Raw genomic sequence first — 22,500 nt, 5'->3', positions numbered from 1 at the left:
GGCATGGCGGTGATGACGTCACGTGAAAACCACCAATTAGGGAGATTAACCACGTAACGTCTTTGACCACGGACGGAAGCGGGAAGTGGAAATCTCGCATAATAGGACAGTAGTTCCTCAAACTAGCCGTCTCTGATAGTGAGAAGATACTTAGAAATGTAAATGTGGTATTGTAAAAGTAAGTTAGTTGCCATCTTTGGCTCAACATAGTTACTAGTCCTGCGGGCTGGTTCTGGCCATCATGCAGGAAAACTGTCGTGTTTTACGAAAACAGAAAACAAGCCTCATTCCAGTTACTCGTAATTGCTAAAAGGAATGGGGACAAATATATTGCTCATTAAACTGCGATGAGATGTCTGACTTTCATTTCATTCTCATTCCGCCGTTCAATTAGACGGCTTGATAGCTCCATTGGTAGAGCAGCACAGCTCAATCGCATGGTCCTGGGTTCGAATCCCGGTCAAGCTTTGATTTTTTCACGCTTTCTTTGCACCTTCTTAAGATGCTTATCTAACTGCGATGACCTCCCTAAGTTTCAAATGTTCTCCATGAGAATACAACCTTTAAGCATTTCTTTTTTACGCAGAGTTTTGCTTACCCGATTTTCCCTTAACTCAAGCACTCTAGTATTCTGGCCGACTTTTCTAGTTGTCCAGTTGATGCCACTCGTGGGCGCCTAAACAATCACAAGAGAACAGTTTCAGAGACCGAGAATACGGCAGCAACATATTTTTTTGCACAAACTCCGTGTAACCTCCAATTGTCTAGCAGGGTAATTTTCTGTTCGCGATTTCTTTGATAGCTGATCTTGCAAGTTGTAAAACGAAAGATGCTCAAATCAATTAAAAAAGGATTTAAAAATCTCTCCTTTTAAAGCTAATCTTTTAGAAAGCATCTCTGCTTAACACAGGCAGCTCTTGTGAAATTTTAGGCTTTCATTTTAGCACATTTTTTCAAACTTACTGGTCCGCCATTATTCGTAATAAAAACTGAAGTGTTAGGCCCCAAAGAGATGAATCGACTTCGACGAGAAAAACAATCTTCTTCACCGATTATTGCCCCGCAGGGATTTCGCCCAGAAGGCGAAATCCCGAGGAGGCACTCTAAAAGCTCGTGCTTATATTAATAAGTACTTCCAGTTGTAATATACAGTCAGTAGGGCAGAAAAAAACTCGATTTGGTTGACCAGGGGCCGCATGGAATGGGTGGGTAATGATGACGTTTTCTATTGTTCACGCCCGCAAGTAAGAGATGGTTAGGGTGACGTATACAGAAAATTCTCAAAGGGAGTTTGTGAATTGTGACATCACAATCCCTGTTTGGGGGTGAAGGGTATTATGAAAAGAAGCGCGTGGTTTGGTAGTTTGTGTCAGTCGCATCACGTCGTGTGTGTTTGCGGGTTTCATTTTGAGGAGCAGCTGATTTTAAGGTAAGAAAGACTGAACTTTTCGTCGTGTTGTTTAGGTGTACTTTTTGACAAAGCACTATTATTTGACCACGAAGCACGAGGTTCGTCTTTATTACAAATGCAAAACACGAGTTTAAAAGTCTGAAAGCCCGAAACTACAGTGCTGCATATTAATTCAGCCGCGTACACACGCATAGAAATTCTTAAACTATTGAGTCTTTGACGTCATCTTCTCCTCGATCCCGCTCTCTCAGGATTTTAAAGTTAGTAATGGCGGACCATTAATCAAGAAAATTCTAGCTAAAGTAAGCAGGTATCTTTTTGAAATCAAGGCTTAAAACTTCGACCAGTTCCCGTTTAGTTAACATTACATAGTTTTTAAATCCAAGGAAGAAGAAAAATTGTTTTTTGGTCATAGTAACACTTTAACAACGAGGGCAGCTGTAGTGTCAACTATTACTTGGTTAAAATAATTCTCTCTCTCCTTCAGGTTAACATCTACATCTATTTTCTCCTAAGTTTCCGATTGCTAGTGTTTCCAATTTCCAAGGAAAAAGGGCATCAACTTTATGATTATAATGGAACTTCAAACTTCTCCTTGAAATAGAAACACATCAGATATTTCTTCCTTACCTTTGCACGCGAATCACTCTCTGCTGCGGTTGTGTTCACCGAGATTTCACACCCTTCTTCTGGGTTATAAGTTGCAGTGGCCCCTGGGTTTGGCGCTCCGGTAAAGAAATTATCCACGGTGTTTATAACTGCTCTTCCGGCGTTTGTTACAGCATCAAGGGCAGAGGAAAGAACATCTGATACGACTTGAGATGGGGAGTCACTGCTACTGTTGGGGACTTCAACAACAGTTCTCGCTGTGGTTGGTGTTACGGCAACCGAAGTCGAGGGTTCGGGTTGTAAAGCTACTGGAGGATGCTCATCTGTCCCTGCCACAGGCTGGGCTGCGATTGGTGGTGAGATGCCAATAGGTAGAGTTGGCTGATCGTTATCATCACCCTCTTCCTCATCATCAAAATCATCATCATCATCGTCATCTGTATCACTGTCACTTTCCTCCGCTGGTTCCAGTATGGGGAGTGGCTCATTAGTGATGGGGGCCTGTAGTTCCCCTGAGCCAACGCTAAGGTCCGTAATAGCTGATCCAACAGCTATACCGGCGCCCAGCCCTCGTTCAGGAACCAGCGGTTCTGGAAGTACTGGCATCGTTTCACTGGCTAGATCAAAAACGTGATTCTCCGGTTCTGAATTTGCTGCTGACTCCACTTCCGACGTTGCCTCAGCACTCACGGAATCTCTTTGATCAATATTGGAATCAACCTCCACTGTTGTCTCAACACTGTCCGTTCTAGTGACAGAACAATCCTCCATCATTGCCTCAACATAGGTATCAACCCTATCCTCAGTGAAGGGCTCCTCAAGGGAACCATCGATTACATTGGTCTCAAACGGGGCATCACTATTCTGTCTTGATGAGAAACCAGCATGCTGACTCTCCGACAACTGTTGGTATTCAATCATGCTGATTGTAACATGGGTGGGATCTGCATTCAGGGGGGCCTCTGGGTAAAAACAAGGGGGGACAGGTACCACCATATACTCTCCTGACACATCACTGGCAATGCTCTCGACGTCACTTACAGCATCTGTGAACAAGAATTCATTCCCTTTCATTGCTCGGTCGGATTACAGTATAACCATTTTTTCCGCCTTTCAAAGCCAATAAAAGGTGAAATTTCAATCAAAAGGTTCCAAAAACTACACAATATATTTGGGAAGATTTCGGAGAATAAATTAAGAGGAAAAGTTTGCTGAGACGATAGGCACTTAAAAGCATAAACTGAGATTTCTTTTGAAGATACAAATCGAAATACCCCCTTAATTTTTCAAGGAAACCACTCAAGGCCCATCTTTATATAACCAAAGAGAGGGGTTTTGAGTCAGCAACTTCTCTCCCAAACAAGGCAAAAAGTTGGTAAAGCTGCAAGATTGTGACAGTGTTTGGTAACCCTGTGGTAGCTATTTACCTTCATTTGAACAAACTACAAGCTCTTCCACTTCAGGTATGTCACAGGATTCTTGATCCAAAGCACATCCCGCTGTATCCCACTCGAGCTCTGCCACCTGAGCCACCTCCCTTGCTGCCATTAATTCAGGAATCTTCTCAAACCTCCTCTGCATGACGTTCTCAAACCCTGCAGTGTCCTCAGAACTAAGGTAACCTTCTGATCCCGACGCATCATCTGCATCCTCATTCACCACCGGTACCCCTGGTGGAACTATGTCCTCCACAAGTTTCCTGACAGGGGAGGTGTCATGCTCCTCAAACGCACTGTTCAGCAAGGAGGTGTTATCATGGCTTTGGTGCTTGGTTGGTTCTTGGAAAGAGGAAAAAAAACCGCTAGAACCATTTTAAGGACGGTGCCTACTAATTCAAACGTATTTTTGCGCGGTTTACTGAATAAGCGGGAAAAGCAGCTCTTAACGAGTGTTTTTGAAATCCAAAAAGAAAATTGGGGGCAACCACGCAATTTTGGAAGATAATTAACCTACAATATTTGTAAAAAGCTTTAAAATACAAAGCAATGAATGGTGTTCTTTTCCAAATTGAAGCTTAATCATCTCTGAAAAATGCGTGGTTACCCTCCGCATAGTTTTGACCGCGCAAAAATATCCCTGTATTAATAATTACCACCCATATGAAATCCGAGTATCTCGAGATGCGCAGACCGTATGCGCAATAAAAATAGTAGGCACCGTCCTTAAGAATAACGTGATGCAATGATGCTCTACTTTCACCAAATCCTTTCACAGAAACACATGAACCCAACAAATTGACCTGCTCCCAACTGAGTGACTTCATAGGTCAGTTGGTAGAGCATTGCACCTGCATTGCACACAGTAGAAACTGCGAAGTCTACCGAGTATTACATGTACACCCACAAATTGAGTCCTAGGACTGTTAAGTTGAATTTAAATTATATGCTTAGCTTTAGAATATATGTCATATCAGATTTGGAATGTGTTTGGTACGGAATGGGTCCGGATTTTAAACGACACAAGCTCAGCTATACAGTCCCTTCTAAGTCAGTAGGGCCACCCACTCTCGCAAAAACGAGCCAAAAAGCTGAGGGGAGAATGGGGAGAAAGCGAGAGGTTTGGGTTCCATGTCGGCCATTTGAAAGGATAAAAAATCGAAAACTTCCGCAGAAATCTTTTCCCAGGAAATCGAAGACCGATTGGAGAGATCAAGCATCACGTTTATGGCAAATGGCAAACGGCAAACGTCGTACTTAAATATGAGTTTTGCCAAAAATGGAAGAAACTCGTTTGATATGAGCTCATTTCTTGCGTGTTAGCAGCAGGTATCGAGTAATATTTCAGAAGAGAGAGACGAGTTAGAAGAATATAATTCTCACGCTTTTATGACAAGCAGCAGCTACCGTTTCGTGTAAACGCGATGCTTAATCTCTCTATTATCATCATCTGACAAGAAGCAATGAACTGATCAACAAAATGTGACAGCGGTCCTCTGTCAACGGACCATCCGAATTTCCCGCTGGTAGTGCATCGGAAATCTGAACGGGTCGGTTACTGCAAATGCTGCAGTTCCTTCTTCTCGCTCTCCCCATTCTCCCTTCGAATCGCTTGCGTGGCCAAAGGGACAGCTGGGATTGCTTGCAGTCTAGTATTGCTCGGACAACGTCTGCAAGAATGTCAGCTAAAGTATTTTCATTAAGCAAGTTAGACATGTAGCTAAATGTGCGAAAATGTACCTGATGAATCATCCTTTAATGCTTGTCCCGATTCCACCTCGTCTTCTTTAACAACAATCTGACACCAAAACAGCGGACCAAATAGAATGCCGTGGTGACAGAGCTGCCACTTACTACAGGAAAAAAATCAACAATAAATTGGCCAACTCAGCTATCAATAAGTTGACAGGACAGCTCATCTACCAGTCAGCCAATCAGCCAAATGATAGGCAGTCAATTTGTGGCTTTGTAACATTAAAAAAAATAGCTGACCTCGATGAGCTGTAAACTTGAGCCCGCGATAAGGTCACGTGATACTGATCAGCGGAGTTCCGCGACTATCATTCTTTTAAGCGATCACTTCAGTCTACCTTTCAACTTACCACTTTGGTAACTACTGTAGTTTTTTCCTTTCAATTGGATCTGCATCTTACTCTTACCTCTCATAATGTCCAGGTGCTGGTGGTGCAATGAAGGGTACTGATAATTCGCCTTCCTCATCCAGTTTAAGCGTAGGAACAGTCACCATATTCTCTCCTGATGCAACAATAATATTCCCCTCTAGACAATGCAGCTGTAGTAAACAAACATAACTTAATAAATTACAAAAACTCACAAAAGTGTTGCAAATAGGTACAGAGATGCACACCCAATCTTGACATAAAGGAAAGGAACTTTATTCAAGTGTCTAGTCGTTCTAGCGCAGGAGCACTAATTAGGGACAATGTAAACTGAAATTAACAATGAACGCAAATCAAATCAAATTTTGGTTTTTGAGGAGAGGGGAAACCGGAGTACCTGAAGAAAACCTCTCGGTGCAGATTAGAGAACCAACAAACTCAGCCCACATATGACGCCGAGTCTGGAAATCGAACCCGGGTTACATCGGTGGGACACGAATGCTCTATCGCCACGTGCACTGCGCCATCCCGGCACCCACATCACAGCCAACACAAAGTGTCCCATCGACCTTATTTCAAAATGGCCGCTATTTTAGTATTCTTTGTTTCCTTGCAAATTGGCTCATTTGGCCTCGGTTTCAAACGTAGAATTCAAAAGAAGATTGACCCTTGAACGAGGCCAAAAGGGCCAATTTGCAATCAACAAAAGAATACTAAAATGGCGGCCATTTTGGAATAAGATGTATTGAGTCTAAGCTTCTGCTACTATTTCCAACAATAAGGTAAGGGTAAAGGTTAGCGTTATTTTCAGCTTAAGGTAAATGCAGAAGTTTATCCTTCCTTGAGGAGTAGATTTGGGGGACACTTTGGTCGTGTTCTATTGCGATCAACCGTTTCAACCGCAACCGGTTTCGGTTTCCCAATCGAAAACTTTTCCAACCGTTTTCGGTTGAAACGCGGTAACTCCTGGGAATAGTTATTACCAGACTTCTCAGCATTGACAAGTTGAGGGAAAGCAACACAGCAGGAGCCCTCGGCCGACTTTAACTAGCCCGCGTAAACGACAGCGGTCGATGCCAATGCTTGTTCAACTGTTTCAACCTGTAGTTTGATGCCGGTTGAAAAAGTTGATGAACCAAACCAACCGAAAATGTTTTTTTCTCCGAATAGAACACTAAAAAGCCCAACTAACTCAACCAACTAAAAACGGTTGATCCCAATAGAACACGACCTTTGTCTAAACTCCGAGATTCGAGACATCCGTGTGCAGCTTATTCGGGTCATTTCTGGACCCATCTTTCTGAGTGTACATGTACAACTTGTAAGACATGACAACATATTGAGAATCAAGATTGCATCACCAAGAGAAAATAATTTTACAGGTTTGTGGTTAGAGCCTGGTATCGGAAGGCAGTTCTTACAATCACGATAAAATAGTAACTGGTGTGATTTAATCCATAAAACATAAAACGGCTGCAATGACTGTGTTCAATGACAATCCATCACTGCTCTCTTGAATCTACAGATAAACTGTACGTGTGTATGTAGGCTCATATCTGTTGGCACTGCATTTTTAAATAACTTAAAACGTACATTGAATGATTACGACGCCAAAAAAGGTGACTACTTACTGTAGTTCTGGCACTCCATCTGCGTCCTTTGTTTTTGACAATCCAGCGCTTTAAAAACTGAAAGAACAGCAACGATTCTGAGTTTTTTTAGATGTTGCTGTCAAGAAATACTTACTAAATGTCTTGAAAGCAACACAAAAAACCAGTCCGAGTCAAACTACTAGTAAAATATCTTCCCCTGCAAAGTGATTTATCACTGCAGGCCACGAGAATGTCACACATATACGGAACATCAAGGCTATGGCAAAAAGACCGTTTAGCAAATGATGCACACAAGAAACAAAAAAAAAAACAAAAAAAACAACTGTACAATAATAAGAATAAATATTGTTGTTTCCGGGTCAATGACCAGGGTGATACTGGTAGAAGATGTTTCTACACCCAACAATGTTCCTGAGGCAAATGTGTCCATAAGAGAGATGGAAAATAGACAACCTCGTTCCCAGGGTCTCTCTTCTCTGCCGCCATTGTCGTTAGGCAGAGAAGAGAGAACGAGGCTGGGAAAATAAACAGACTGTGATCACTCAAAACGACTAACCTTTTGGCCTCCCCTTAATGCTGTACCATCAGGGATGCTGGCATCTGCGATAAACTCGGCCTTCTGACACTTCTTCAAAACTTCCAGAGCAGTAGCAGAATTCCTCTCACAACGACTGTTTCAAGATAGAAATTTATTCTTACAAATCTAAATTTACACGTTTTAAAGTCTGTACAGTATCTTGATTAGTACAGAATACAGTCTCCAAAACTGAAGGCAATACATAACTCATTGGTGGAAGACAACTTACATGTAAGCTATCTTATTTGTTTTCTCAATGAGGACTCCGTGACTCAGTTCTCTAGAGAATTGTTTTATTGGAAAAAGACTGCTTTGGGAAAGCAAATAAACTAAATAAAATGTAATGAACAGTCCCTGCGACACTGGACAAAAAGAAGCAAAGGTCCAGCTTAACAGTTTTATTACCCATTCTGGTATTAAATAAATGCCAACGTATACTATGTTCAAATTTAATACTTCAAGGACATGTACAGTAACTCTACCACAACAAAGACCATCAACAATTATTAGTAATTAGTATTAGTCTAGTTAATGAAAATCAATGAAGTTACATTTGTAGTTTTATGCTAAACTGGTACAAAGAGAGGTGTCAAAGGGTTCTCCACTGGAATTCTAGAACAGACAAAATTAACCTCCATTCCCATGCAGCTCATGGTGTATAAATTTGCAAAGCTAAAGGGGTTGTGTCTCGGCAGTCCAGTTCACTTTGTGTCGCTTTTTCCATTTACTAACCCCTTCTCGCTCTTCAACTTGACATTAATTCAGAAATTACTTTTAAGTAACACAAACCAAAGCTTCGCGAAAAAAAATGTCTGTCAACCATACAAAATTAAAGTTACATACAACAGACATCAACTTTGAAAAACGGTCAAGCTCAACAGTTTTCAAAAACCCCAATGAAAATCCATTTTAATCTTCTTTACGTTTGCCCAATTTTGCCTCCTTTTGTATTTGCTGCTCTATTCAAACCTTCCTTCAAGGTTCTACATGTAAGTATAGTTACTCTGACTTATGTTTCGCCTGAATTGGTTGCCAGCTTCCAGTCGCTGAATTTGGATGAATTTCGTGACACAGCTGGGCCTTTAAGATGGAATTCCTTGACAAAATTAATTAAGAACGTTTCCTTGTAAGCTTTGGGTGAAAATAAAACATGATGTCCGAGAAGAAAGGAAGCCAATTTTGCAAGAGAAAGTCAGCTACTCCCTTAAAAACCTGTAGCATCAGATCATAATTTTGTGGTGGTGCAATGCATGCTCTCAGATGACCAAGAAAGAGGGCCAGGAGGGTGTGCTCATGATCAATCATGCCTCCCACCTCTGCAAACCCTAAATCCTTACCCCAATCCTGGACATGGGCTTACACGTATATATGTGCTGAGTTTCCTTCTGATTCAAATGATCTTTTGCTTTTTGCATACTACAGTTTTCCTCTGTCAAGAAAATCAATTCCAGCCTTAGAATTACATCTGGCTGTGGTGCTGTGCTTTGCAGTAATTACAGGGAGCATAAAAGACCAGTCAATCATTTTACGCCAGAACTCCTTACCCTTGCTGTAACAGAACATCTCTGACTTAAGAATTTGGGCCCAGTTGTGTCGAAAGCCAATTACATGTAACTTAATCCAGGATTAGCGTAAACTTTAGTTTCACGTTTTCAACTTTTTGGAGAAAGTTTCTTTTGCTTATTTTTGTTTCTCAAGATTGACTTCTTCTAATGTAGAGTTTAGCCGAATATCAGCATTAAACAGCATTTGTGAGTAGAGAAATATTAAACTCCTTGGTTAATTTTTAATATGAGATTAGCGTTAATCAGCTTTTGAACAACCGGGCTCAATGCTGTAAGGAAAGGTGGATAAGGGCACTACTTACTTTGTCAGCTACTTTGCCAAGGAAATAATTAAGTTACCTTTTTCCGTGTTCTATTAATTCTAAACCTGTGTGTCATGATAAACATAACTTACACGTGTCTTAATCTTTTCTTCATTTCCCTTACGTCCTTTTCCTCTGGTCTGGCTGCCTTGGTGAGCATCTTGAAGTTCTCTTTTTTCCATTCCTTCATTTCTTCCCTATTTTTCCTTTTCTCCATCTTTCTTTCTTCCTTATCCCTTCTTTTCTCATACTTTCGTTCTTCATTATCTCTCCTCTTTTCTTCTTTCCTTTCTTCCTGCCCTCTTTTTTTTCCTTCTCTTCTTTCCTCTTTCTCCTTTTTCTTCTCTTCATTTCTTTTATCTTTTCTCTCTTCTTTCATCACCGTTCGGTAAACAAACTCTTTCAGTACCGGCACCATCTCACCATTCTTTCGGCCAATTCCTGGGATATGGTTGCGCAGCTTTGCAAAGAAGTGATCTGGGTGATGGATTCCTTCTTTTGCTTCACAATCTTCACAGAGGTCATAATCGGCACAAAAACTGCAAACACAATAAATAAAACAATGAGAAAAATCCTTTAACCCATTGACTCCCAGCGGTTCCCCATTGACAAGTAAAATCGTCTGGCGTTAAACAGAATAAAATACTGAATATAAGTCTGGCTGGTTTGGGCTGGTTTGGACGTCAAAGGGTTAAGGTAAACAAGACTGCATGAGTTCATACCATTCTTAGCATTTAAAATTTCATCACTTATTATGCCAAAGATTTTAACCCATTGACATCTAGGAGCGAGATTTCATAGAGTTTACTCTGTCCAATGCCAGAGGATGTCACGAGTTTGTCAATGGGTTAATTGACCAATGCTAATATTATTTAACTCTTTCTGCCTGTGATAGCTGAAGCGACATTGCACAATGCCAATATGGTTGGTGTTGACAGGATGGATCAAATACTTGGGAAAATGTTGTCTGCAGTCCAAATTTCCCTCACTGAAAACACGTGTAGTCTTTTGTGCTTGATCTCTTCATTGACCCAGTCTAAAAATGCCCATTAATTTGTTTCACACAATGACCTATAATTCGAAATCAAGATCCCCAAAAATGAATTCTTTAAATTCAAGAAGTTTCTAGGTATTTTTTGACTGACTCATACAAGCTCCATATTATTGTTGACAACAACAAGAACTACGTTATTGCAGGGTTTTTGTTAAAGCCGGGACGCCGGGACCTTTACTCTGCTATTTTTATTTTTGTCCCGGCTATTTTAAGCGCAGGTTGTACAAGGATTCTTTCAATATGAAGAGACTAGTCAACCGATATTTGTGTTTTATTATTTGATATTTTCTTAAACCAAATCGTGCTTTATTTCTCTGTTACTGGGTATTGTTAGTTGTACCACAATTTGCGTACATGTACATGTAGCTGATTTGGAGTTCATGACAAGATGTTATCAAGTAACAGAAAACACGTTGATCGGCGCGCCCTGCTTTCGTCATTAGGGAGTTTAAGCAAATTGCTATGGCGGGCTCTAATACGGCTGCCGGAAGTAAATTTCTTCAAAAATGAGACACTGTGCATGTTAGTCGGTTACGGTCAGCCGTAGCGCGAAGGAAATGAAGCGGAAAATCGACCAGTATTTTACCCAAAGGTACCCATTAGGCCTCACAAATTCAAAAATTTTCTGGGGGAGGCCCCCCTTACCCCCCAGTGGGAGGGGCACGACCCCCTACCACACCTATCCCGCCTTGGCACAGCGTGCCAAGATGGCGGCAGAGCCGGTCAGAGCCGCCATCCTAGTCCCTGCTATATGTTCAATTGTCCCTGCTATTAAAAATCATAACAAAAACCCTGGTTATTGCCTTGCTTTTCACAGCAAATAGAATTCCACGATTTTTGAAAAACTTCAAGATACAGTAGCAGGGTACAGTAGCCAGGGGGGTCCTCCCCCCCTTCCCCCCCCCCGCCACTCACTCTTCATCCAAAAAATTGTCACTTTCACTAAAAACAGTATAAGTATCTTGGGTGTGAGATAAATTAGGCATTGTACATAAACAATAATCAACAAATTAAGGGTGCATTCGATTGACCCTATTCCGGAATAAGAATACGTGGAGTGATGATTAAAACGGTATGTTTGGCGCGTTTCGAAGTTGCAAGGATGATAAAAATATGTTTAAAATAGCATTTTAGCAAATGTTTGACAATTTTAATGTGAATCTCCGCAAAAACGAAGGATTTCCACCTCGTATTCCATGTATTCCTATTCCGGAATACGGTCAATTGAACGTACCCTAAAGATACGAAAGGATGAGCTGGTGTTCTAAGGCTTATAGCTGGAGGTGTTCTAAGGCAAATACAATGTACAAATGCTGGCTCATATTTTACATGTATGAAAACCTCAAGTTGAAGATTGCTGGTAAATCAAGATTGCTTCTTAGATAAGTCTTTGCTTAACACCGCAGCAAATTAGCCACTTCGGAAAAACTTACTCGCAGAAAATTCATTCAAAGCACAGTCAAACCTTTGAAGCAAATTTCAGTTGTAGTCTCAATAAAGAACTGTTCACAAAGTGTTTTTGCCCAACTTTTCTAGTTTTGGTAACTGAATTGTCACCTGTAGTCACTAAAATGCCACCAATGAAATTGAGAATACTCAAACAAAGACTTTTACCAGCATTTATAGCGAATTCCAATGACAGCTTGACTACATTCAGCACAGACTATTCCTTTGTGGACAACTGAAAAAAAAAACAATGATTGTAATATACAAGATCAGCATCACTTGCAACAGGATTGTAATTTTCAGTTCAGAACTGTTCACAAAATCTGTATTTAAAGATTGAAATAATATTATGAATTAAATTTTAAGTATGGAAAAACTATCCAAGTCTAGGTTATCCCTTGTTCACATGATCTCACTAGCTGTGACCACACCTACAAGATTATTATTTTTGACTTTGCAATCTCAAATTCAACTCCATCATGTATTTCAACGAATAATGTTTTAAAACAAACAAACAATGACAAAAACAAATGAGGTTTTGTGTCATCATGACACCAGCAAAAATGCCTATAAAGCATGGGAAAAACATTCTTTAAATGTTAATAAATTAAATTTTTAGTTAGGCCACTGAATTTTTTGGCTTGACGAAATGAATAAGAACTGTTCTCTCCGTGGACTCACCAACCTTAAGGTGCCAGCTCCCAAACCCATCTAATAATCCATAACAAATAATCTAATAATCCAGCCATAATAATCTAATGAACACCATTAATTTAAGCTCCATTTAATTAACCCTTTGACTCCCAGGAGTGACCAGTATATGTAAATTCTCTTCATAATTTCAATGCAATGTCAGTCAGACATGTATTGAGAATGAAAACTATTATCTAATCAGCTTCAGATGTGATCTTGATATAACACCAAATTCTCATGACTACCCAAGAAAGAACTCCATGGTACTAGTTTACATTTCGATCATCGGAATTAAAGGGTTAAGCTTGAATACCTGTAGTTAAATGTGGTGGGATGGGGGGGGGGGGGGGGGAGGCATTATTAAAATTACATGTAATAGACATGGGAAAATACATGCACCTTTCAAGATCAAAACATTTGAAAGAAGTTTACATTTCATGTGAATGACTATGTCCTTTTAAAGGTGACAAACTTTTTGATCCTGAAAGGTAACCAGTTTTCCATTTTATTTCAACAAAATGATCAGATTATTAGATACATGTACAAAGGAAATAATAGAGAGGGGTATTTATTGGGTTACTTACAGCAAGGCATTCAACTTGATGCAATTTTGGAACACACAATTTGCAACTTTCAAATGAATATACATGTACCACATGTTCATATAAACCAAATGTGTTTGTAGTGCAAATAATCCTTCATATAATGCCCTGTATCCCTTGGACACCACAAACTTGTTCAAATTTGATGCAAGCTAAGTTTGCTGTGACTCTATGAAAATAACATTTGAAGCTGTGTTCTAAAACCAATGCAATAAACCAATAATGCATTAACATTGGTCAATATTATTTAACTACCTCTGGCGATCGTTGATTTTCCAGGAATCTGCTCAGGTGACTCTTCATCTAACTGGAGTTCTTTGAGATGCGTCACGGTTTTTTCGATTATTTGTGGCAGAGTCTGTTAGTAAAAACAACATTTGTCAATGAATATGCATGTACATGGGATTGCATATATGCATGTACATTGTAAGTTCAAGTACTGTACCATATAATTATTTTGATAAAAACTCTCTGCTCAATAAGCTCCCTTACATGCTACAATCCGCAATTCAAAAAAATACATTTTTTTTTCAATAAATACAGAGTTAGAAGCTTTGCAGACTGTCCAGTTCAAATTCAAATCCTCTTGTCTTTTGGTTTAAAAACCCCATGAAGCACTGCTGCATGCAATCCTCTTTTCAACAGTACATAATAATAATTCATTATTATTTACTCGTCATCATAGTGATAACAGACGTGGCTATGTACACTTTAAGCACAACCTCTAAGCTTTAACCACCCAAAATGGATTTGTAAGAATTTCATTAAATTTGGCTGAATTTCCTGCAGTTGAGTATAAGTAATGACATGATTTTGAGTGCAAGTTGCAATAAGCACAGTCAAATAAATTTATTCAGATAACAAAATTGCATGATCCTGTAGGGCGATTGCAATTTGTAGTCTTCGAAAAAATTTGCAATGGGAATGAGTTTGATTTGCATAAGAGTATGCAACTCATTTCCATTTGAATGGTTGTGCACCAGGACTCGCTTTGAAACTAAGGTATGCAGCAACTAGGAATGGTCTTTTGTCAGTGAGATCAACAAATCTTACAACTTCATTAAACAAAATTTTGCTTGCTCACTGCACACATTTACAATGTAGGTCTGGTCCTTTATAAAGCATTTACCCACAAAGTTGCAGACTGTCAGTTTTTTAAACAATTGCAGAGTGTTGCCAAGTGATCAAGGCACGAGACAGACTTTCTGGGTTTAAGTTCAACTACGGTGTACATGTACGTACTGTAGCCAGAGTTGTTCAAGTTGGTCGGCAGTCAACTCTTCAGCTACACTTGTAAGTAGACCATCAAATAAATTTTAAATTATTATTTTTTTGTCTGCCATCCACAAGCTGGGATTCTTCAATATATATATATTTTTTTACTTCAGTATATAAACGTAGTTTCATCTGCTCTGAAAAGCCCCACCCTGATGCAAGTGGTCATGGATGTGGTAATCGTCATTATCATCTCCATTTTCTTCTTCTTTCTTACTTTTCCCTTCTGTTCTTACAGTCACAGTACCTTTCTCTTGCTCACTGAAGACTCTTAAAACAGTTAGACAAGCTGATGTGGAAGTTTACTGTGCCTAAATTTCATTTTACTGCATGTCATTAAAAATTGAGATGATGTGAATTATTTCTAAAAGGCTGGTTGACATTGTGTCGATGTTATCTTAACATCATTATCAAGTCAAAGTTGATAAACTTTTTGTTGCTTTTAGTATTTCTATACAGGAAACCTTATTGCATGTATCTTTGCCTTGATTAAACGTTGTCAACTAGCCTTTTTAGGTTTTAATGTTTTATAACCTTTTAAGAAACGCATTACATGTATCACAGTTTTTTTATAGTGACTGCCAAATGTTTTTTAAAAATTATTACTTGTTCTTCATAAATTTCAATTTGCCCCACAAGTTTTACCTCTTGAACAACACGTTGAACTGTTTCTTCCACTGATACATAATCAACTTTGTGATGTCTAGTGCCACTTCCAATCACACAACAAGGAGATTTGCCACAAGCTTCTACTTTTCTGTCTTGAATCTGATCAGGCGACGTTTCATTTTTGACACTAGAGATTTGATTCTCATTCTCTAGTTCGACGTCATCATTAGATGCCATCAAATTGCCTAGGAAACATAAAAAAGAATTAAGTACAGAGATCTCACAAAACCATGTGTATACGCATAAGAGTACAAGCATAACTGATAGAGGGCTTACACATTGGTTAACATGCATGAAAACCAAAAATACTAATCATACATGTACATGTACATGTACTGTGCATGTAACAATAATTTTCTCACAAAACTTCAAAAAGAGAATAATTCTAGAAATTTTGTCATGAATATGTATCAACATACAGTAGCAGAACAGTAGAATCTTGGTAGTTTTCAATCTCATAAAAAAATCAATAATTTTATTATTTCATTGAAAAAATGTCCAATCGCAGTTACCATTAGATTTAGTTATGGACAAAGGTTCATACTACACCTATTTTAGTAAAATGAATTACTGTAAAATAATTTTTAAAACAAATATGGGGAATAGAAAATCAAAGGCAGCAAGTCATGTCATTATTGTACCTTGCTGATTTACGAATACATAAGTATCTTCCTCCACATCTTCAAAAGATTGTAATTCAGTGGACAGCGGCTCTTCTTTTCCCTGCAGCTTTTGAAAAGATTTGCGCAACTTTTGATGCAGCGTGTCATTCATGGCAGCCAGCTCAACAGCAACACTTTCAGCCAATTGATGGTAACAGTTCTTCACACTGCGGCCTTTCCGAGATTTTTTGGGCTGAACAGAGGGTGGCGGAGGTCGTGGTGGCCTACCAGCTAGTTGGGGTACCATTAACTGCGCCAATGGGACATACTGATCTCCTGATGGTGAATCACTGCCTTCCTCGTCAATACATGGTGGCTCCAAAGTGGACATGTTCTGCACTTGGTGTGTGATGTCCTCAGAGATCCCTTCATTGCCAGTGATGTCCTCTTCAACTTTGTTTTTTTTGGAGGGTGATTCAAAGGCTTCAACTGCCTCAGATGCTTCTTCAGCACCTGGGTCAGAGACTAGTGTTTCTTGATCAATTTTATCCATTTTTGCAGTCTTGAAGGCACAACTTTCATCTGATTGGGCAATAGAGTTGACTAAAAATTTGCGCTTCGGTGCCTGGAGATAAAAAAGAGAGAGAAGTAAATGACTGGATGTAAAATTACAATCAGAGCTACAAAATAAGTCATTCCAGAAAAAAATACACCTTAAAAGTCAGGGCTTAAGTCCATCTCTGTATACATTGTATCAGGAGTCATCTTAAATGAGTTGCTTGGCAAATGTGAACAAAAAAGGTCATCCACAAAGTGCTCATTTGGCTACTGGTCACACCACAGTAAAAGTTAATAAGGGACTACAATCTTTAATTAGAAATTCTTTTGTCCTGTTACTCTTTCAAAGAAAAGTACCATTTTAAAATCATCCCAAATCCTCAACTCTCTCATACGAAGCAGGAAGCAACTGCTTAAATTAAAACCAGCATAACAGATTGCTATAGTGATGGTAGGTTATGGTTGTTAGTTGTGACAGCTACATGTAAACAAACTGCACACCATGCCAGCCTTCTCAAAACGTTTTTGGGGAGCAGGTCATAAGGAAAGTGGAGACGGTTTTGGTGCTAAAGGCACCTAAGCAAGTGCCCAAAGGACGCACGCTTCTAGGGGGTCTGAGGGCATTCTCCCCTAGGGAATTTTTCAAATTTAGACACTCACAGATGCAATTTAGAGCAATCTGAGGGATTTAAAGTGACGAAATTTCACACATGGAATTGACACTTGCGTGGAGTGTAATAAGAAATACTGGAATGTTAGTTAACTAAACATTTCATATGCGTGACACAAAAAATATTGCGGACATGAATTTGTACGTCAAATAAGGTTTTTTCAAGCTTCTAAAATATCTCCAGTGACTTAACGTTGGAGCTATTTTTTGACTCGAAAGAGACGGTCATGCTTTCTGAGGAGGCGGCGCAACCGGCCGGTTTTTAGAAGGCTGCTATGCTAATCTTTTTTAATCCTCTACATGTACAGTACTCCGACGGTCGAAGTTATGACCGATAAAGCAGCTGGCCTAAAAAGCACAAGTTTGTAAATTCATGTACCTTTCTGCGCTTGGTCGTTTACTTCAATTTGTTTTCTTCAATTATTGCGGCTCAAAATAGAAAAAGAGTGGTGGCATAAAATTCTACATGTACCAGAAATACTCACAGGAGTTCCTCTTGGGGATTCCCCCAGTATGTCCTTAAAACATTCAATTTCTGTAGTTTTGCTTGGGTCAGATGGATTTTCTATAACTAATCTCAGCAATCCCGCTTTCTTGGTGACCTAAATGAAAATTGAACAAAAATATTAAGCAAAAAAGACAACAACAATGAGAGAAAGGGATTACCATTTTCTCCTTGCCTAAATTTTATTCACCCACTTTTCATGGAAATGAAAACTTGAATAGTATATTATCCCAATGATGCCTGGGAGTGAGAGTAAAATCTACAAGTCACATTTCAGGTGGGGAAAGGTTGAGGTATTACATGTATTATTAAATTCTCAACCTCGGTTAATGCATTTCTCGTGCTCTGATTGGTTTACTCAATCTCGGTTATCAGCTCATATACCTTCATTTGACCTTGTGATATTATCGCAAATGATTGCGCTAAGCGTTGCAAAGCTTTAAATTATTTTTGCAGGAAAGCAAAATTTCTCTTGGAAAAAAGCAAAAAGATTTAACATTCTTGTGGAACGTTTGGATCAATTCCAACGTTTCGTAGTACACGAAAAGGTAAGAAATGTTTTTGTGATGAGCCTGTGTCTGTCTGACCACCAGGTATTACATAACATCTCATTTTCATCAAGTTTTTTCGATTTTACTTGAATTTTCTTGTCTTTTTTGCTCGTATTTCGTACTTCCAAACTTTTGGAGTTCACGGAATTTAATAAAACAATTATTCCATTCCCACTTGTTGGATGTGAGACTTGTCATAGCCAACTCGGCGCTACGCACCTCCTTGGCTATTTACCATCTCTTATTATATCTCTCAGATAGTACGTGCGCTGTAATTGGCTAAGTTAGTGGGCCGTATTCTACAGTATGGCCCGCTGTACAGCCCGCTAAATTTAAAATTTCGACAAAACATCATCTGGCGAGTTTTTCATGTCATTTCGGTCAAACTTGTACTGAAAACTGTTTGAATCTTGCAAGAAACTATTTCAAACTTAACAGCCAAGAAGATTTAGTTTTTGGGATTTTGGCACGGCATTCTTTGTGGCAGTTGAACCTTCTGCTTCACTTTGACTAGTTTCCTTGCCCACGCACCGGTTAACCTCAGAGATATAATAAATATCTTACTAACCTCGTTTTCTCGGTCCGTACTGTAAGTTACAGATCCTCGTTTTTTCCCATTGATTTATGGCCCGCGCGCTTCGCGCTTGGGCCATAAATCAGCGGGAAAAAACTCGGTTGTAACTTACAGTACGGACCTCGAACTCAGTTAGTAAGAGGTACAATATTATCCAATGCGTGCTCATGGAATAATAATTGTTAAAATATTAGTACTAATTGATTAATTTGTCTCATGATGTTGCACCCTGCGAGCAGAGCCTCCTTTTGTCTTTTTCTTTACAGAGGAGGAGAAAAGTAGGCTCTGCCCGAATCGTTTGAAGCCGCCGCAGCCCGAACTTCTGGACTAGTCAATCTTGTTTTCTCTCGTCAAACCGGTTTTTCCAGTGCGAGCGTCCGTTTAGTGACAAAAGCGATGGTTATAATTGAGCCCGCTGTACCATGAAAACCAAGATGGCGGCGAGATCTGGCATATTAGGCTTGGGTTCGAGACTGTATCCTGGCAACATGCAGCGCATATTCAATAAAGATCTTACTCGATTCATGCAGAGCCTTTTTCGAGAACACCAAAATCGAGCAAGCAAAAGAAAGGCTCTGCTAGCAGGGTGATGATGTTGATGATGATGTCATGATGTTGTCACGTGTGGTGTAGACCACTACGTTTTGACTGGATGAATGCTAGTCTTCTTCTGGGGATGAGGTCAAATATTATTGATTATTGTATTTCACGACGATGAACAAGCAAACCCTATTTCAGGAAATATGTATCTACATTGTACCATAAACACCAGTTGATAAACTGCACTTGTAGATAAGCCACACCCCAAATGTTGAAGCTCGACATTTGGAAAAAAATAACCTGCTGAAAATTCATATCTTGGATTGCTCATTCAATTTGCAGTCGAAGTAAGACTCAAATACCCGTGTTAACTGTCCAAATATAAAGAATATGTAGCAATGGGCCCAAGGAACCAGAAGCGACAAAAGGTGCAAAAACTAGTGACCGGTTATCATACTTTACTTTTACGCAGAATCTTTTGATGTTTATTTATAACAACCTTTAGTTAGTTTCTTTCTGGGTTTGGGGCGATTTTGGAAATTTACAGATTTGCTCTGAAGTTGTTCTCCTTGACAAGACGCAACCCCAATTTTGGACGAAATGTTATGGCAAAAAGATGCATCTGATCTACCAGTGTTTATGCTGATTACTGATTTATTTTTCATTTCTTTATTCTTGACATTCCTTTTTTACCTTTAGTGCTTCTTCTAGTTCTCCTGCAAAAAGCAAAAAGAAAATGCCATTAAAAAAAATGAAGAATAAACGATTATTCCATAATTGAATTCCTTTTAGATTTAATTTCAAGGGAAAATTGTGCAAAAATTCTCCATGCCCAGTTCTGTAGCAAAAGTGGTATCCAATCCTTGGTCTGAAGACTTGATTCCGATAATATTATTGTGTATTGTTAACAACAACATCAACTTTTTTTGGACATCAAATAAGTCAATCAACGAACGGTTACAGAAGACATTGCTTCAACTCCCAATACATCTCTGATTGGGTAGTAACAAAATTAATGTCATACGCCTCCCAGAAAATGAGTCATTATCAAAATTAAAGAATACTGCTTATCTTCTGCCCAAGGTTATGAAGAAGTCCACCCGCACTGCGTTTTAATAAATTGGCTGAATTCTGAAATAAGACTCTGGTAGTCAACATTGAAGCTCTAGAGGAAGTTTCTGAAAAACAGTTGCAATACTTCTAGAACAGAAAAGAGCTCTTTGCAGAAATATTTTTGGTATTTCTAGTTTCGTCATTACAATTCACCAAATCGCAAGACTGTACCCTTCATTCGCGTTCAACTTTATGTTAATCAAACAGATTTGTTGGGGAAAACATTCATGTTTTTACTTTTCTTACCTTGGGTTCCTAATGTGACCTACAAACATGAAGGAAGAGAGAAGAATAAACAATATAATTTTGCTTCAATGCAACCGTATGAAACGTTCAGAAAATAAAACACGTTCATCACTACATAAAGTTACATGTATGTGGAAAACAGGTCGTATAGAGACCTGCTTTTACGTGCCATAATACGCGAATATAATTTGCAGTAGAGGTAACAAAGTTTGATGATTCTACACAAACTTATCAAGTCAATTTAAAGCTTATAATTCCAATGAGGGGTCGACGAATGCTCACCACTTCGTCTTCATCATCGATGTATTTCAAAGCGAAATCTTCTTGCAAATCAAGCAACTCTCTAATCTAGAAAGGAAAAGATTGCACTCCAATCCATGATCCACAAGTATCGACATCAAGCGATACTGAAATCAATAGCATACATGCGACACTAACTTGCAATTTTAGTTGTTCCCAAGAACAATCAGTGTTTACTTCCAACCTCCGGGTTGACGACTTCGATCCGACTTTCACTTTGATCGGTGTGCTCATTTGAGATGCAGAAATTGAAATCCGCTTTCGAAAGTGACAAAATTGAGGAAATACCCTTCCTGTTCAATCTCGCTGACAAATCGTTTTCTTCAAAACAAAAGGTTCTGAACCGCCGTACCAAAACAGAAATGACGAGGAAATGGACATGTTGCGTCACAAACCAAAACACCCGGATGACACAACTGAAACCCAGACTCTCTCTTTCATTCCCACGCAAAGGCTATTCTTGAACCGGAAATCGTTGTTTTGCCCCGTGGAACATCGGCGTACAAAATATCGAGCTTGAAAAGTCCCTATGTCAGAACATGAAAATAAAGAAAAGATCAACTTACCGTTGTCATTTTTGGCGTTCGGGAGAACAAAAGACGAGTTGGCTGTATTTTCTCTTGTCTTGAGTCATGGACGGAAAACGGAAGTGGACATTTCTCATCCCGCACGGTGGTTTCTCCCAGATTTTTTAAGTAATCGTCTCTAATAGAGAGAAGATACTTAACAATATAAATGTCGGAATGTCAAGACAAGCTAAATTTGAAAAGAGCTCGCCTCCGATCGTGGTTCGTGGCTCAATTTTGCATACTGGAGCGACAGCACAGAAAGCGCACTACTCGTAGTTACTGGAAAAGGAGAAATGGCCTAAAATGATCTAAAATGACCTAAAATTACTACAACGGTATCTAAAATGATCTAAAATGACCTAAAAATTAGCTAAAACGATATCTAAAATGACCTAAAATGAGTAGGTCATTTTAGATCATTTTAGATAGCATTGTAGCTCGTTTTAGGTCATTTTAGGTCATTCCTCGTTTTACTAACTACGCGCATGACTCACCGCTAGCTCAAATTTCCCTTTGTGAGAAAATTCGCAAATTTTAAAGTAAACTGAAAGATAAAGAGACTTCACCAACCTCAAACACATGTTGTCGTTTTAACTATCTTATCTTCGCAGAGATAGACAAGTGAAGGACGAGCAAAAAGCTCAAGAACATGGGACGAGAGCGCTTGCCACTTCCTTGCTTGTCTTTGCTTGTCAATCAAATAGGATGTCTACAAAAAAACCTAACTCGTCATATAATGTCAGCCCCTACTAAATCAAGCTGAAAGTTAATGAAATGATAGAACTATATATAAATGTAAGCTAAGCGTAGAGTCTGCCCTTAACCTGATTGAACAAGGATGATGGGCTCCTTGGCGGGAACTGTTTCTCGAAGTCCCGAAACTTTTTGGGCTTGGACTTT

The 22,500-nt window shown here is 39.2% G+C and overlaps 1 protein-coding gene across 2 annotated transcripts in view; it reads right to left on the bottom strand.

Annotated features, from left to right (window-relative positions):
- Positions 1 to 21,401, bottom strand: part of LOC138049129 (next to BRCA1 gene 1 protein-like) — a 23,503-nt gene extending 2,102 nt beyond the window's left edge. Inside the window, exons 1-17 of one of the 2 annotated variants that reach the window (XM_068895270.1) lie at positions 21,170 to 21,401; positions 21,014 to 21,079; positions 20,732 to 20,750; positions 20,066 to 20,088; positions 17,688 to 17,804; positions 16,014 to 16,599; positions 15,349 to 15,557; positions 13,684 to 13,786; positions 12,302 to 12,368; positions 9,726 to 10,172; positions 7,746 to 7,860; positions 7,208 to 7,264; positions 5,616 to 5,749; positions 5,197 to 5,309; positions 3,448 to 3,798; positions 2,042 to 3,066; positions 599 to 676 (exon numbers count right to left, since the gene is read on the bottom strand). In XM_068895270.1, the coding sequence (XP_068751371.1) occupies positions 599 to 676; positions 2,042 to 3,066; positions 3,448 to 3,798; positions 5,197 to 5,309; positions 5,616 to 5,749; positions 7,208 to 7,264; positions 7,746 to 7,860; positions 9,726 to 10,172; positions 12,302 to 12,368; positions 13,684 to 13,786; positions 15,349 to 15,557; positions 16,014 to 16,599; positions 17,688 to 17,804; positions 20,066 to 20,088; positions 20,732 to 20,750; positions 21,014 to 21,079; positions 21,170 to 21,265 (3,606 nt within the window). In that variant the 5' untranslated portion in view covers positions 21,266 to 21,401. The remainder of the gene's footprint in view (positions 1 to 598; positions 677 to 2,041; positions 3,067 to 3,447; positions 3,799 to 5,196; positions 5,310 to 5,615; positions 5,750 to 7,207; positions 7,265 to 7,745; positions 7,861 to 9,725; positions 10,173 to 12,301; positions 12,369 to 13,683; positions 13,787 to 15,348; positions 15,558 to 16,013; positions 16,600 to 17,687; positions 17,805 to 20,065; positions 20,089 to 20,731; positions 20,751 to 21,013; positions 21,080 to 21,169) is intronic. The other variant, XM_068895271.1, reaches the window with a different exon arrangement.
- Between the last annotated feature and the right edge of the window lie 1,099 nt (positions 21,402 to 22,500).

The sequence above is a fragment of the Montipora capricornis genome, chromosome 5 (assembly GCF_036669925.1).
Source record: "Montipora capricornis isolate CH-2021 chromosome 5, ASM3666992v2, whole genome shotgun sequence".
In the NCBI taxonomy this organism is placed as follows: domain Eukaryota; kingdom Metazoa; phylum Cnidaria; class Anthozoa; order Scleractinia; family Acroporidae; genus Montipora; species Montipora capricornis.
The sequence above is the reverse complement of the archived record's forward strand: the minus strand, read 5'-3'. Positions and strand labels throughout refer to the sequence as shown.